Source organism: Brassica napus, chromosome C8 (genome assembly GCF_020379485.1).
Source record: "Brassica napus cultivar Da-Ae chromosome C8, Da-Ae, whole genome shotgun sequence".
In the NCBI taxonomy this organism is placed as follows: Eukaryota; Viridiplantae; Streptophyta; class Magnoliopsida; order Brassicales; family Brassicaceae; genus Brassica; species Brassica napus.
In genome coordinates, this window is record NC_063451.1 from 23,628,776 (window position 1) to 23,644,805 (window position 16,030).

General features: G+C 38.1%; 3 protein-coding genes across 3 annotated transcripts; 1 reads left to right on the forward strand and 2 right to left on the reverse strand.

Annotated features, from left to right (window-relative positions):
* On the forward strand, window positions 1-1,603 carry LOC106414849 (WAT1-related protein At4g28040-like). The gene is made up of 4 exons (XM_048766840.1): window positions 1-179; window positions 606-762; window positions 1,032-1,342; window positions 1,423-1,603. Exons 1-4 carry the CDS (start codon window positions 1-3, stop codon window positions 1,601-1,603), a joined length of 828 nt encoding a protein of 275 aa, XP_048622797.1.
* Window positions 1,604-2,013: 410 nt separating this feature from the next.
* On the reverse strand, window positions 2,014-10,799 carry LOC106414207 (protein REDUCED CHLOROPLAST COVERAGE 2). The gene is made up of 23 exons (XM_013854898.3): window positions 10,466-10,799; window positions 10,294-10,355; window positions 10,094-10,186; window positions 9,597-9,669; window positions 9,185-9,499; window positions 9,043-9,107; window positions 8,822-8,953; window positions 8,693-8,734; window positions 8,084-8,608; window positions 7,844-8,001; window positions 7,214-7,727; window positions 7,008-7,070; window positions 6,828-6,929; window positions 6,433-6,741; window positions 6,256-6,348; window positions 6,069-6,170; window positions 5,573-5,677; window positions 5,365-5,498; window positions 5,103-5,286; window positions 4,729-4,860; window positions 4,550-4,662; window positions 4,254-4,332; window positions 2,014-4,156 (listed from the first exon to the last, which is right to left on the reverse strand). The coding sequence occupies exons 1-23, from the start codon at window positions 10,533-10,535 to the stop codon at window positions 2,339-2,341; spliced, it is 5,283 nt and encodes a 1,760-aa protein (XP_013710352.2). The 5' UTR covers window positions 10,536-10,799; the 3' UTR covers window positions 2,014-2,338.
* Window positions 10,800-13,362: 2,563 nt separating this feature from the next.
* LOC106411922 (ethylene-responsive transcription factor ERF054) lies at window positions 13,363-14,468 on the reverse strand. Its single transcript, XM_013852782.3, has one exon. It carries the CDS (start codon window positions 14,366-14,368, stop codon window positions 13,529-13,531), a length of 840 nt encoding a protein of 279 aa, XP_013708236.1. The 5' UTR covers window positions 14,369-14,468; the 3' UTR covers window positions 13,363-13,528.
* Window positions 14,469-16,030: the final 1,562 nt, after the last annotated feature.

A 16,030-nucleotide genomic window follows, 5' to 3' on the forward strand; every position in this document is an offset into this window, starting at 1 on the left:
ATGGAGATGGAGAAATACAAGCCAGTGATGACGTTGGTCCTGCTGCAATTTACTGTGGCAGGAGTTACACTCTTCACAAAAGCTGCTTTCATGGATGGACTCAGTCCCGCCGTTTTCGTTGTTTACCGTCACGCCATCGCTACGCTCTTCATCTGTCCCATCTCTTTCTTCTTTACTTGGTAAGTATGAGCTTTATAACCAAGCCGTAGTAGCTTGGTGGTAAGAACATATCGATTCATGTCAGTAGTTAAGTTGCCATAATTTGCTTATTAAGACTACATAGTCATGTTTTAGATTTCAAGTCCGAGACTTAATTAAACTACCCGTCAGTTTTAGACCACTGAAAAAATATTTTAACATCGGTCCAAACATTCACAGTTATTTTTAAAAAATAGTTGGCGTTAGCATAGTGATTGCGTCGATCACAAGAATATCGATTATAACTGAAATGAATTCCGGTTCTCAAATAGATAACTCTTATCAACATATCATGTAAGCAAGTTTCATTATGTATCAGTCTGCATATCATCAAAGATTTAAAATGAAAACCCGTTTCAATGTATGTTTGTGTGTGTGTGTGATTTTTTTGTGAATGGTAATAATAGGAGGAAAGCAAGCAAACCTTCTCTTGGAGTGAGAGGCTTTTGGTGGGTGGCTTTCACAGCTGTTATTGGTGTGACTGAATCAGAACGCTTATTTTTTGCAGGGATTGACTTGTCTTCTTCATCCATGGCTTCTGCCACAACCAATCTTGTTCCTGCCGTTATATCAATATTAATGCATATATATGGAAATATGGTTTTGATATTTGATGTATTCGTTTCAGATTTGAGAGGATAAACAGAAGTTTAAAAAGTGTTGCAAAAATAATAGGAACATGTGTGTGTGTGGGAGGAGCCATGGCAATGACTTTTCTAAGAGGACCTAAACTGCTCAACGCCCTGTTGAACCAAGACAACACCACTTGGTTACTGGGCTGCTTCTTTCTTCTCATTAGCACCTTCGCTTGGTCCTCCTGGTTGATCCTTCAGGTTAAAATTACAGTTCATTGTTCTGATCACTTGTACACTACCTCCTGGACTTGTTTCATGGCTACCGTGGCCTCTTTCCTTATGGCTCTCGCGTTAGGAAACACAGACTTACATTCTTGGGAGCTTGATTCCTCACTGAAGCTCTCATGCTGCATATACTCTGGACTCCAGTTGGCTGTGCTTTTCTTCCTACAAGCTTGGTGCGTGTCGCGGAAAGGACCTCTTTTCTCTGCACTCTTCAACCCTCTTTCTACGGTCATTGTCACTTTCTTTGGTGCTTTGTATTTAAAAGAGAAGACGTACCTCGGAAGGTACAACATATATAGGTCTCTTTTCTTACTGCCTTCTCTCATTTCACAACTTGAACTGTTTTGTCCGTTTTTTTTTCCAGCTTGCTGGGGGCTTTGGCTATCATCCTTGGACTCTACATTGTTCTATGGGGAAAATCAGAGGACTATCAAGAAGAAGCAACAGACCTGAAGTTGCAAGATGAACATACCAATCTCTCCCAACTTTTGATTGGTGATAAGGCGTTTCGTAGTTCAGAGCTGTTAGAACCTCTTCTCATGTAAATTCTATAACAAGGCAGTTTCTAGATGACAATGATAAAAACCCACAAAATGAAATGGAACTTCTTTTTACAACTTTCACACGTACCAACAGATTTAGAAGCTACTCCCACGCACAAAAGCAAGTGCTTGCATATTGAAAGAGAGAAAATACATTGAAATGCAATGTATTCCGAGAAGTGAGCCAAAACAAGAAAGAGGAAGAAGGCGAAGAAGTTGAGAATTCTGAGCAGTTTGTTGCTACACTGAATCTTTGCTTGCTCTTTACGGAAGAGGACAGTCTTTACGTTAATACGTTAATCAAGTTAACTAGTAATTACTCTCGAGTAATTGTCTGAAGGAAAAGCTTTTGCAAATCACACGCGAGTGACAAAATTAACTTGAGAATTATTCCTAGGTCCAAGTTTCTGAGCTCTCTGAAAATCATTTATTAATTAATTTTGTCAAAACATATAAGAAAACAAAAGAAAAGTGTTTATCCAAGAGGCTCTTCAAGAAGTTGAATACAGTATGTTTTTAGTTTTCAGCTATGGAAACCAAAAGCTGAAATCATGAGTAAACTGGAGGGACGAGTCTTGGTTCTGTGCTGCAACACAAACCATTCAAAAGTAGAAATGATTTCCTCGACTTTCATTGGAACTACCGATGATTGTGTAACTCAACCTCATCCATGGAGCCAAACTTTTCTCCATTTCTTTAGCCTCAATGTTAATACTTCAATGGCAGAAAATTGCTTCTTCAATTCTCGTCAGATATCTCTTGTGCTGTGGGTTTCTCTTCACCAACTGCAGACTGTCCATTTTCAGGTGTTTCTTTAGGTTCTTGTGCAGTGACTTCTTCATCCTCTGCAGCTTTATTCTCCTTGTTGCTCTCTTCTTCGCCTCCACTCTTCTCCTCAGCGCTTTCAGTATCATGTACCTCCTCTAAAGCCAGTGGTGCAGGTATTATATGTCCATTCTGAGGCTGTGCGGGTATGTTACACGGATATGCACCTGCTACCGGCGACAACGGGTACCCATTCTGCGTTATTTCCGTCCCATTTGGAGATACAAGATAGCCGTTTGGTGACACTGGATATCCGTTAGAAACCCATGGTTGACTCGGTATGAACTCCGCGGCATGAGGGTTCATTATTCTTGGGCCAATGAATTGATTAGCCTCGCCATTAGACTCGGGGCTAATGGGGAAGCTTGGTTTGTTACGAGGAACCCTGTTTCCAGATCGGTTGTAGCCACCACCTGAGAGCCTCGGCCCATAGGGAACTCGAGCTGTTACAGACTGATGAGGAGTTGACCTGCGGACATGGTTTACAGGAAGCATTGGTGGAATATTCACTGGGGAGGGAAGGATTCCCACATGGTCATTGAATCCTGGAACTGTAATCGACCCAAAAATTGGGATGGTCGTTGGGGTATAGGGTGGTGCAGAAGCAGACAGCTTCTTGCTCGTCTCTTTTTGCGCCTCGCATGCCTCTTGCTTTTCGCCATCTGCAACTACTGACGACTTTGGACTTAAGTCTGCATTAGGCAGATGTTCAGTTTCACCATCTACTGCTTTCGCAGTAGCATCAGACACATCCTTCTGTTGCTTCACTCCTATTACTGGTCCACTTCCATTTGAATCTTTTGCTGTTTGTACACTTTCAGATATTCCTTGACTTGCATCTGAAACCGCCGTCTTTGTTGGAGATCCTTCTTCTCCTGCCTTTTCAGCCTTGACATCCTCTTGTGAACTCATCAACTTTGATCCACCAACAGCAGCTCCTCCTTGTTCATTGCCATCAGCATTTTTCGTTTCCGTTTCTGTAGCCTCATGCTTACTCTCACTCTCATCCTCCTCAGCCTTAACTTTTTCAGGACCATCTACTTTTTCCGCGTCCAAAGTCTCTGGGACAGTCGTTTCTTCTGTCAACTGCTCCGCAACTATTTTCACAATAGTTCCAGGGGGTGCCAGTGCAACCTCCTTATAGGAAAACAGTTTTCCAGCTTGGACAGTCACAGGGCTCACCATAGAAATCGGCTTGTTGATCTGTTCGGTGGCTGATTTATTGCTAACTGGCTTTTCTCCCACTATATTGGAACTGTTTTTCTTTTTATTCAAACTCGGGCTCTTCAAAGCCTTCTTGGCGTGCTGGGAAGTAGAACCAGCAGCAGATATTGAAATCTCATTTGGGCTAGTCCTTGGGGACGCGAAATTGGTGGGTTTTCCTCTGCTTTTTGATATCTGCTGGTTCGCGTTCGTGAAGTTTGTGTTCAGCTTTGCCAGGCTGGGACGGGTTCTACGCCCAGAAGGATAGCGATTTTTCGGGACAGCTTCTTGCCATCCTTCGTCAGAGGAGTCATCCTCTTGGGCTGTGGACTCTGGCTTAACCAGAGTCACCTGATCTTGAAGTTCCATATCACGTTTATCAACCTTTGTTTCTACAGGTTTTGCTTCGGACTTATTGTCTTTATCACTTGAACTCTCCACAGTGATAGGAGTCGGAGTCAGAATTTCATCATCTTTCTGATTTTCTTCTAACACAGATGTTGGACTTTGTCCTGGTCTTCCCTTGACCTGAATAAACATTTCGATCAAAATATCTGTCACACAACTTATTAGTGAGAGCAGTTCAATAGAAACATGGATTAAGTCAGCGGAAATCAAATATGACCTTCATGCGAGCTTTCCTTTGGGCGTCCCTTGCTTTGAGATCAGTCTCCGGGGTTATATAATCCAGCAGGTCTGATACACTGTTATTCGGACGAAAGTTCATGGGTTACATACTCAGGACAAGAGTTTACACAAGCTATAAATTTATACTATGCATTTTAGATTTCATATATAGTAGTCCGTTTCTACTTATATCGTTTGGCAACCATGCACAATTTGTAAACAGTGCTTAAAACACGTAAAGGAAAAAATATATATATTTTTTTTTTGAACACAGGAAAAAATATATTAAAATACCTGAGATGGCCTTTGCTGGAAATAGAGGCGTCTGGCTTGGGAGTACCATTTCGTGCAGCTTCTTGTTGTTCCAGAGCTTTAGACTCAAAATACTCAAGCCACGCAGCCGCATCCTAACATAGTTCTGGAGTGTAAGAAACTTGTAAAAAACTCCCTGTAAATCGTAACTAATTGACCACCTGTGTCCGAAGATCCTCAAGGCCTAATTTTGCTTGTAGAATCTGTAGAGTGGTCTGCTCATGTTGGACGCTCAAGGAGTATGCTTCCATCAGAGAAAGAGCAATAGCAATGGCATGGTAACTTGCAGCAGTCTGACAAAAAAGTAAGATAAGTAAATTTTTATCTAAGGGCTTCATTTTTCTTCCAACGTGATATTAACTGATTAAGCTTAAGGCTTCATCGCATGGGAGGTCAGAATTTAACTATTAACTTTAGATCCGGTCTGACTTACAGCCAACTATTTACTTATGTTATCCTTTTTTCCGTGGTTTATGGACGTCGGTTAGACAGAGGGCGTTAAATTGCAACCAATCAAGTGCTTAAGAAAACCAACCTGGATATGATCAGCTCCAAGTAGTCTCTGGTTACATTTCAACGCTTCATGAAGGTATCTTAAAGCCACATGGACATTCCCCAAACCTTCTTCCATCATCGCTACATTAATATAAGTGGCAGCAGTATTTGGATGTGACGGTCCACATGTTAGATGCAGAAGGTACAATGCACGGTTGACATACCTACAACAAGAATAACATGTTAGCAGATGGGGGAAAATAATTTTTAGGCTTTTGACTTTGAGAAATGCAGAGACATACTTCAAAGCTAACTCTGTGTGCTGAAGACGATAATAGAAGACGGCCAGGTCGCCGTAGCTTTTCATTGTGTCTGGATGATCAAGTCCAAGTTCCCTTTCATTTATGTCGAGTGCTTTTTGCTGATAAATAGTAGCCTGAAAAATGAAAACTGGTTAGATGATTTGAGCTATGCCTTGGAGACTGTCTCGAGTTCTTTCAAAGTGTATACCTGGTTAAAGTCCCCAGTATGGTACAGGACAACAGCAAGAAGACTATATGCTCCGGCAGTCATTCTATGATATGGGCCGCACACTGCTACAAGCTTCGCCAATGCCTACAAAGTCGTCCCAGAAATATCAACTATTTTATACAGTTCGAACAAAAATGAAACTATTCAATGAGAAAAAGTGTCAGAAAAAGCTGGAGGGTTGATTCTTTCAGTGCAAAAACATCATTGCCCGTGAAAACAGAACTCGTTTATTCAAACTTACATGGTGCTAAAAATGCCTACTCAGTAAGTCTATGCTAGTTCTGAAAAAGTTGATAAGGATAAAAGAAGAGAAGAACAATGTTCAATTGCTTCCAGTTTATTCAGAGAAGAAAGGTTATATAACGAGTGGCGGTAGAAGGAGGAGGGCAGGAAAATAAGGGAGCAGCGTAGTCAGACTAGTCCAGAGCTTCATTACATGTTAGTATATAAAGAAGTGAGGAAGTTATCGTTATACCTTGGTACCATAACTGACAGCATCCTCCAGTTTGCCTTTATCTAAGGAAGTTTTGGATGATTCCAATAAAGTGCGTCCATCGGCGGATGAACATGCTACGTGCTGCACACAAAAGCATTGCGCTTTAGCCACCTAAGAATTACCTTTTTATGGCCTATTACTAGAGTAAGATAGTTACGCATGGTACCTTATATACAGGAACCATACTGATGATATCCAACTTCTTAAATGGACTTGACGTATCCATCTCATAGTCCTTAGGAACAAGCTCCAGTCCAACCTAAACCGATGAGTGAAGTATCATATGAGAATCAAAGGTTAGATTGTCGCAATTGAAAGAAAATTATAACTGAGAGTCGCAAACCTTGTGTGACAGTCCTCTGAGAATGGCAAATTTCCTCAGTTCCTGGCAACCTTCATGCTTCCAGTCCCATCCAAACCTCTTGGAAATGAACGTTTCTACCCAAGTCCATTTTCTCTTCTCATCATATTCACTTTCAGTGTCAGACGGTGTTCCCAATAGAACGTTTAAGCATGATGCTATTGAGATGGCCAAATCAGCAGTGTTTTCAACACCTGCTACAACAGCCTGCAGTATATGCTTGTATGCCCGAACAATCATTTCATGAATACAAAGGGATTGCACATGAGGGAGCTTCTCAGCCAGCTCGACCTAAAGGAGAAAAGAATCATTCCTGAAAGATGTGGGGCACTTTGTTTAAGGAAAAGGAACCAAAGACTGTGAAAAGAAATGTTTACCACTCTCCCCAGGGAATGCATTTGTAAGCCTCTGGTGTGCATAAAGTCTGTCAGAGTTCTCCCATCGACGGGTGAGAGTTCAAGCGATCCAAAGTCTGCCACCTGCAATGTATCAAGCCGAAGTTCATAAGGAGCTGAGGAATATTGCTAAAGAGGAAAATAAAATTCCAAGGAACTCACCAATTTCGGAAGGGCGGTGTCAGTGTAGTATTTCCGGGCCATTTGAATCAGCTCTCCGGGTGACTGCAGGGCAGGTTCATGGAGAGATAGTAGACAAGGTAAGATTCATAAAAGCAAACTAGATCAAATAGATACCAGAGATGTTTAAGTCATAGCATACTACTACCTCGAATAGTATATTTTATCAGCTGGGGGCAGAAACAAACCTTGAGATGAAAACCAGTTTCTGATTCTTTAAGACGCTGATATGCAGCTTCTGTTACCAGTTCTTTCCACATCTTTTCCATTTCCTCATTTTGTTTCTCGAGTTCCTTCTGATCCTCAGTTTCTGATTTACTGTCATTGTCAACCGTGTTAGCAAGGGCATCCTTGCCCTGTTCAGTCTTGTTAGATTTCACATCAATCTTCCTTTTTATCTCCTTAAGCATTGCACCTTGCTTTCCAAGACCCTTAACAGGTGGTTCAGGCTTAGCAACTTCAGTGTTCTTAGACTCAGTTTTACTTGAAGCTTCATTTGCCAGATGTTGCACCCAACAAGCTCCTAACTCCCACCTTATAGGCTTGGTATTTCTTGGGGGTTCAGCCTCCAATTTCTGCAGACTATCCTCAAATACTGTCCTCACAAGGGTCTTCGCCACACGTATCTGTTCTGAGTCGGCATTTGGTGATCTCTGCACTGTGCTCGAAGGCGTTGACGACTTGTGCAGTAGAGTTCTCAAGCTGAAAAAGGATATTCAGGAAAAAGTTGCTAAATACTTTCTATTACAACATTCCACATGTCGTATGCCAAATGTCAATCACGCCAAAAGAGATGTTAAGCAATGCAAAGATTTTACCTATTTACATTCAGTGCATTTGCACCTCCTTCTGATTGGTCTTCGATGTCTATATCTTGTGGGATTCTGCCCCCATCCAAGTTATATTCTGCAGCAACCTTTACAATGGCTGTGAAACCACAATGTCTGACAACCGCCACACCCAAGGTAGACGTATCCTATATGATTAGAGTAAATCTCAGATACAAATCCAACAAGAGTATGCTAAATAAATATTAGGCCAAGCTATGACAAAATTACATGAACCGTCGCACTCTCATCAGCAGTGATCCCTTTAAGCAAATTCCTCTGTGCAAGTTCTTCCTGAGAGATCTCCAGAACCCGAGTCCCATCACTCTTTCTATCAAGCTTGGCACTGGCATCAGGATCATCTCTAGCCACCCTTATGATCAAATCACCTACTCTTTCTTCATGGAAAGCCAACACAGCAGGATCCTTCGATAAGCGTTGATTACCCTCTACGACATTCTTTATTATTTCCACTGCTTTGGAAACCGAAACATCGACGAATAGACTGTGGAGTAGAAAGGCCTTCCTATCTCGAACCTGTCTCTCTTCGGACGTTTTACACGGCATTGCTGCCAAAACCGCAAATTCCATGGCCCACTTTCTTCGGTCATACTTACTAGAACGCCCCGCCCCACCGCCGTCTCCTCCCCACGTCACATCCTCCACTGGAAGTGACGGAAAAGTAGAAGGGCTATCTGCAACAACCGGAGGAACTACCCAAGTGTTTGCCCGGAAACCATAAGGAAGGTTTGCAAACTGAAAAAGAACAAAAATTATATCATCTGTTGAAGCCTACCAATCAACTTTATGCACATAACATACGGAGCTAGCTATACGTACTTTATTGTGTTCAATGAAAGCTTTCATAAGAGCGTCATAAGCCTGCAGCCACAACAATCATTACAATACCAACGATCAGAAAACAAAACCGGAAAAAAAAAAAAAAAAAAAAAAAAAAATCAAACTCACCGCATCAAATGGTCTGCTTATCTGTTGAAGCAGCTCAACCAAAGAATGACACAGAAGCTGCTGCTTCCCAGCTGGGAAAAAACCTGTTCTTGAGGCAACAACAGTGATAGGCTTCCCACTTGAAACTTTAACCTACATTTGATAACAACGGTGTGACCAACGTTTCTTAAACCCAAGTCAAAGCTTCTCTCCACTTCACAACAATGAAGAAGAGTCCTTACATCGATTTGGAATAGATCATCTACTCCTTTATCTTCCATTGATGGACGAAGAGACCTTCTGATATCTGGAAAAGTTAAGAATTGGAAATTAACAAGCGAGAACAACCTCAGAAGTCTACGAATTAGCTAAGAGGATACTCACATTGGATCGGTGGCGTAAGGTGGGAGAAGGAGATAAACTCGTAGAACTGCCCGAGACGAATCGGCGGGGACATGTTGATTTCGCCCTTTTCCCCGACTTCCGCCGCCGGGGAAGCCTCACAGCCTCCGACGACGAGTTTCTTCTCCGATTTAGGGCTGAGATTGGAGCCTGAGTCGCCGGCATCCTCGTTCGAACCTGATTCCTTAGGCGATGCCCGAGACACAGGCGTTTTCGACGAACCGAAGGCGGTGGTGCAAGCGACGATGTCGAGGAGCCGCCGTATGTGCGCGGTGGCTTGCTCCTCCGTATAGTCCTCTGCGATTTCAAAAAAAAAGAAGATAATCCTCTGTGGTGATTCTACGCTAAGTTAATCTAATTGAAGAGATGTGAGCCGTTAGATCAGGATAGTTACCTTCGACGATGGTGAGGTGGCAGGGTTTGAGCGATACGATGTCAACGGAATCCTTGAGTCTAGTGCCACGCACCTGCAGCAAAAAGAACCCATCAGTTTTTCTTAAGGCGGTAACTATAAACGTACTTGTTTGGGCCTACGCAGTACCTTACTGGGCCCATTACCGAAAATGTTATCATTTTTTTAAAGTTAATTTTGCAAAGGCGAAAAGATATGCAACGCCCGTTAACCAAGATCATCATCGAAAATGGTGAGACAAAAGCATATGCATGAAGACAAAAGTCTAAATGCTTTGTTATAGTAGAAGTCTCTATGATATTGACTCGAAATAAAATCGTTTATGGTACTACTAATGTGTCACTAAAGATTATTTCAGGTATTTTCAATGTGAAAAAAAGAGCTATTAGTATTTTTCTTATACTTCATCTTTATGAATTTAGTAGATGATGTAATGGGTTTCAAACCAGTTTTAATAAAGTGTTAAAAAAAAGACAAACCTGGTGAGAGAGAGAGAAGTTGGTGAAGTGGCATGTCTGAACATGGACTGCTAAGAGCTTCCTCACATCTAAGATTCTGTCCGTAGAGATTCCCTTCACAACAACACATCATCAACTTGAGAGAATTGTATTCATTGGCTTTTATTATTTGATACAATTTCTTATGTATTCTTGAATCAAATGTTAGTGTAAGTTCAAACCTTGAGAGTCACTTGAGATTCGTCTGGCGTTTCAACACTTATCTCAATGACAATGGGCAAAACTGCACAACCACACAATTTTAATGAATTTGTTAAAGAAAGAAAAAAGAGATAAGAAAGCAAATTTTGACTCGTCATTGTGAGTGAAGAAAGAACGAAAATGAATCACAACCTTTCTCTTCCTTCTTCTTCTTATCTCCTTTACTCTTGTGTGGCTTTGTTTTCCCAGCTTTAGGAGCCATTACCAATGGACATAAAACTTATAATTAAAATTACAAAACCGGGAATGAATTACATGTACCAAGAACTTTCCAGAGGAAGTGTGTGTGTGTGAACAAGTAGAGATGAATGATAAAAGAAGATAGTAGGTGTGAGTGTGTGTGCACAAAAGTGACTTTGTGGTGGTAGTAACAATGAGGAGAGGGGTCAAATAGTGATTGAGAAAATAGAGATGGACAGATATAGAGAGAGGAGGAGAGGATAGGATAAGGTGGTGCGAGCGAGCTCTTCTATATTCCTCCTTAAGAGTGTTTTGAGGCTAAGTACATTTCAGGCCTCTCATTTCTTTAACACCTCATCACCAACTTCATCTCAATAGCTATCTCTTTTTTTGTCTTTAACCAATAATAATATAATGCTCGCACTATATATTCATCATCTAACTGAGATTTTCACCCATGCCTCATAAATTTGATTATCAAATTTAATTATTTTACTTTCATCGGTCCACGTGTAAAAATAAATTTTCGTTTAATTTGGGCCTTTTTAGGCCACAAGATTATCGATCTAGTTTTCTTGTAAATAAACAAAAAAAATCCTAAATCTATATTATTAAAAAAAAAGTACCCATTTGAAAATGTTCTTACTTTATTAATTAAACTTTCTTTTTTTTGCTTGTCTTTTTCAGTTGCATTTATGAAATATCCTAAAACGAATAAAACTGTCTAATTTATTACTTGTCTTTTCAGTTACATTAATGAAATATGCTTAAATGAATTTAAACTTCCTATTTTATTGTTTGTCTTTTTCAGTTACCTTAATGAAATATCCTTAAATAAATTTGGACGTCATTTAATCAACCAAAAAACTCATGAGTTATCCTTACGTGCATAATTTTAATAATGGAGATTTTTAAAAACGTGCATCATTAAAATGTTACCTAAAACATGCAGCACTAATATATAACATGCATCAATAAAACTAAAATTTGACTCACACAATTGTACGGATGTTATTTTCAGTTGATTAAATTTAAAAATAATTATTTATTCAAAAAATATTTAAGAATGGCTATGTTTTTAAAAATTATATGGTATTATTTGCTCATAACTCATTTGTCATTTGATAAATTGTTAGAAATAAAACTTTAGCATAATATAACTCAGTTATCATTTGCTAAATTTATGGTTTTTATTTATATTTTTTATTATTTAATTATAATATTTTCATTTTATATTTGAAAGATAAATGAATTTTCTTTCAAAAAATATTTTTGTAAATGTATATTTTAAAAAATAATCAATTAAAATTGTTATTATCATTGAATATCATTATTTTTGACATAATTTGAGTTTTCGTTTACATCAAAACTTATCATATTCTAGGATAATTTTAATTTAAAATGTAATTTTCATATTTTTCAAACAAATTCTAAAAATATTTTTTAAATATTTTGTTATAATTGTTAAAAAAATATTGAGTTGCATTTCAAATAAAAAGGTAAAGATATTAAAAATATTCTAATTAAAATATGTAAAATTTAATATAGTTTTAAGGAAATGGTCAAAATAAAAAAAAATTGCACATAAAATAATCATGATTTTTGTTAACTGGGCGGATCATTATTTATATGATATCGTACACGAAAGAAAAAATTCTGCTTTTAAAATTATCTAATTAACTCTATACTCTTTTTTTATATTTTTTATATGATATCACACATTCGTAAAAAAATAGATAGTTTAAGATGAAAAAAAAAAATTTACTTAATGAATATAATATGAACGAATATTACAAATACATCATTTAATAAAATAAATAATTAAAAACTGAAAATTTATATTCGCGCTGGCGCGCGGACGAAGGTCTAATTAACCTTATTTTGAATGTTTACCTCAGTCTTGTTTTTTTCTTCTTCTTTTGTGTAAATCCAGTTTTCATTACTATTCATTACAATGAAAAGCCTCCTAGGATTGGATAAATATACGAGGGAAGCAAGAAAACTTGTCCACAGAAAGTAGTCATGGGCTTGGGCAAAGCAATATATGTAGGATGATCTTTGAGACACAACCTAAAATGGCCTATGAAATGAAATGAAGCATTGGGCTCATATAAAATAATGGTTTGTTCTGGCAGTATCAGGTCCATCGTATGTTTGAATCTTCCTAGCTTTTCTGGAGGACAAAATCCTTGGGGAACACCAAATCCAAAGAAACAATGTGATGTAGGTGTTAACATTCTCTTCAAATTGCTTCGGCAATCCCACTAGAAATAAATGGCTTTTGTTTCTTTGTGGTGTCTCAACAGAGAAGCCTAACTCCAGATGATGGACTGATCGAAATCATTGGGTTTAGAAATGCATGGCATGGTCTTGTTCTCCTCGCTCCAAAGGGTCATGGAACAAGTCAGCGTGCTTCTTCTTAAGTGAATGCTGGCTTAAGACTTTTGAACCTTGCTTCTTGCCCATTAAATCAACCCCTCTCGTTCTTTTGGAGTTGTCCTTTGCTTTACAGAGCCGGCGCTAAGATTTTGGAAATCATAGACGAGTTAGTTAGATTTCCAATTAAAATATATATTTTACAAATCCGGAGACTTATTTCAATATAATTTTCTTCAAAAAAAAACTGGGAACCATAGTACAATGCTTGACTGGCCTATGCCTAGGACCGACCCTGGCCTTAAGATTCTCCAGAGTGCACCTCTTTAGAAACTCAAAGACACATTCACAGATTTACAAATATCTTGAATAAGAAGCAGAGGTCAATATAACCTCTGGATGGTATGTGACGGGTGCTAACTCTTTCCAGTGCAGATAAATAAACTTGTTCAAGGCCAGGAAACAAAGTCAAGGAACAAAAAGGTACATCTATATATGTAGCAAAATCAGCAGCACACACACACATGTAAATGATGAACAATGATACTAATGTATGGAGTGGGAGATCACAAAAACTGTCTCCATCCAAATGCTAATGAACAAAACCCTAAACTATAACCTAAACTGTTATGACCTTTTTCAAAAGAAGGGTTTCATGGGACAAGAAGATGAGCTTTGTGAAAACTGAGAACTATCCAAATCATCCCAAAGAGGACTCTCTGGACCCCATCCAGCTCTAACCGCATTGAACCACGCCTCAGCCATCCCTTCCTCTAACCCACCATCACTCACCGCTACTTCCTTGTTCTCCAAGTTAACCTCGTTTGGCTGCTGCGTTTGGGTCTGTTTCTGATCCAACGAGCTTGAATCATGAACCTCAACTTCTGTATTCACATAATGCTCCGGAAAATTAAGTGTTGCGTTATGACCCCTCAATTTAAAAGCTTGACGGTCATAAGCCATGGCAGCTTCTTCGGCTGTATCAAAGGTACCAAGCCAGAGACGTGCTCTGCTCTTTGGCTTACGTATCTCCGCGACCCATTTCCCCCATTGACGTTGTCTCACTCCTCTGTAAAGCTTGGTTGCGCTGTACGGCTGAACGATACTTTCTTGGTTCATCATCATCATTCTTCTTCCTCTTGGGCTTAGATTCAACGTGTCGCTCCAGTACTTGAACATATACTGCTGTTGCGGCTGTTGAGGACTAAACGAGATCATTTGCTTCTGGTCGTGTTGCTGGTTAACCGGAACGTACCCGAGTTGTTGATTTTGAAACGTTGGATCGAGATGAAAGGGGAAAGCTCCCAAGGAGTTGGAAGAAGAAGAAGAAGAAAATGAGAAATAGGGTTTAGGTCGATGATCAAGGTTTCTCATCTTCTTCATGGATCTTGGGGACGTTGTTGAAGAACCTTCTCCACAAGAAGGATCTATATTTTTACCTTTGGTGGTACAAAGATTAAGCTCCTCATCAAAGTCCATCTCTCTGTTTCACTAAAGATTTACACTTTTGCCACAACAGAGAGTATGGAACAAAGAGAAAGAGAGCTAACGAAAAACAAAGAATATTGAGACAGAGAGATGCCTCGATGAGATTTATATATGAGACCTTTGGGGCATATGTTTTGTAATTTAATTATAAATATCTCATCTTTCGGTTTGACTACTTCAAACATTATTACTTTGCTTTGACTCCAAACCCATTCATTGTGTTGGATATTCTAAAATTATGAAAACCCCAAACCAGAAAATTTATTTTTAAAACTTTAGTAATCATAATTAAATTTTAATATTTTATATATTTATAATTAGATTTAAATGTAAACTTCATTTTACGAAATTTGTATTAGAGATGCTTTAAAATATTACTTTACTTTCACTCTAATTCATTCCCCGGTCCAGACCATATCGGCATATTAAAAGCGAGACGTTGACACATAAAAACACAACGCGGAGATACAGACATCATCTGTTATCTTTGGACGGTGGAAGATATTTTTTTCATGCTTGCTACATGGGACAAGTCATGAAGTCACAAGCTCAAAAGATAAGATTAGACTGTAGAAAATATCCATAATTAATGAGATTGGCGAGGTTAATGCATATATATTGGCATAAATTTGATGATGGTGTTGGTGTTGGTGATGGTCGGCTAGCCGCAGCTAAGGATTAACGTACACAACCTATTTAATTAGTGATATTATTATGTAGTTTATTATAATAGGATACTTGATTATAGTATTCAATCTTACGGGTCGGTGATTTGTCAGACTCAGCTTTCAGTTTTTATGATATTTTCTTTTTGTCTCCACCTGTGAAAAGACATTAGCAAAACCGACCAAGTTGTTGTTCTTCCTCTTTTCTCTGCCTTTTTGGTTTTAATAACCGACCAACTAAGTTTGACAAACGTTTTTTTTGAACAACTAAGTTTGAAAAACTACGGTGACGATTGGTTCGTCTGTCGACTGTAGCTTTAAAAATTTAGCCGCGGATGTTTAGCTCTAGATAAATCGGTAAAGTTTTTACTGTAGACTTTTTATGCAGAGACTTTTGCTGTAGTTAAATTTATTGTAGCTGTAATCGGTAGGCTGTAGATATTTTAAAATAAAATATATGAAATATATATTGTATATATATAATTATTATTTTATATCAATTAAAATAATTTATATTAATATTTTTTTAATAAATTATCAAAATTTATTGTAATTTAAAATGTGATATGTAAATAATATTTATATTATTTAAATATCTTAATAATTTTAAAACACTCAAATTCAAAATTAAAATATTTATAAAAGTTTTTGTTATGATTATATAATTTATTTGATATTATAGATATTTTTTTTTTCATTTACAGATTCTACAGCCTATAAAAAGAAGATGTAGGATTTTTGCCTAAAATACATAAAAAAAAATTTGCTTTATATTTTTTGCTGTAGTTTTAAAAATAAAGCTAAAACATGATTGGTAAAACTAAATAAAAATTTGATGTAGACTTGAATTTTTAAAAGTAAAGCTATAACATGATTGGTAAAATTTAGTGAAAATAAACAAAAGCTAAAGTAAATAGATAAAGTCCAACCAATCAACCCTATATAATTTATTTTTTTTTGTGACAAAAAAAAATTATTTTTTCACACA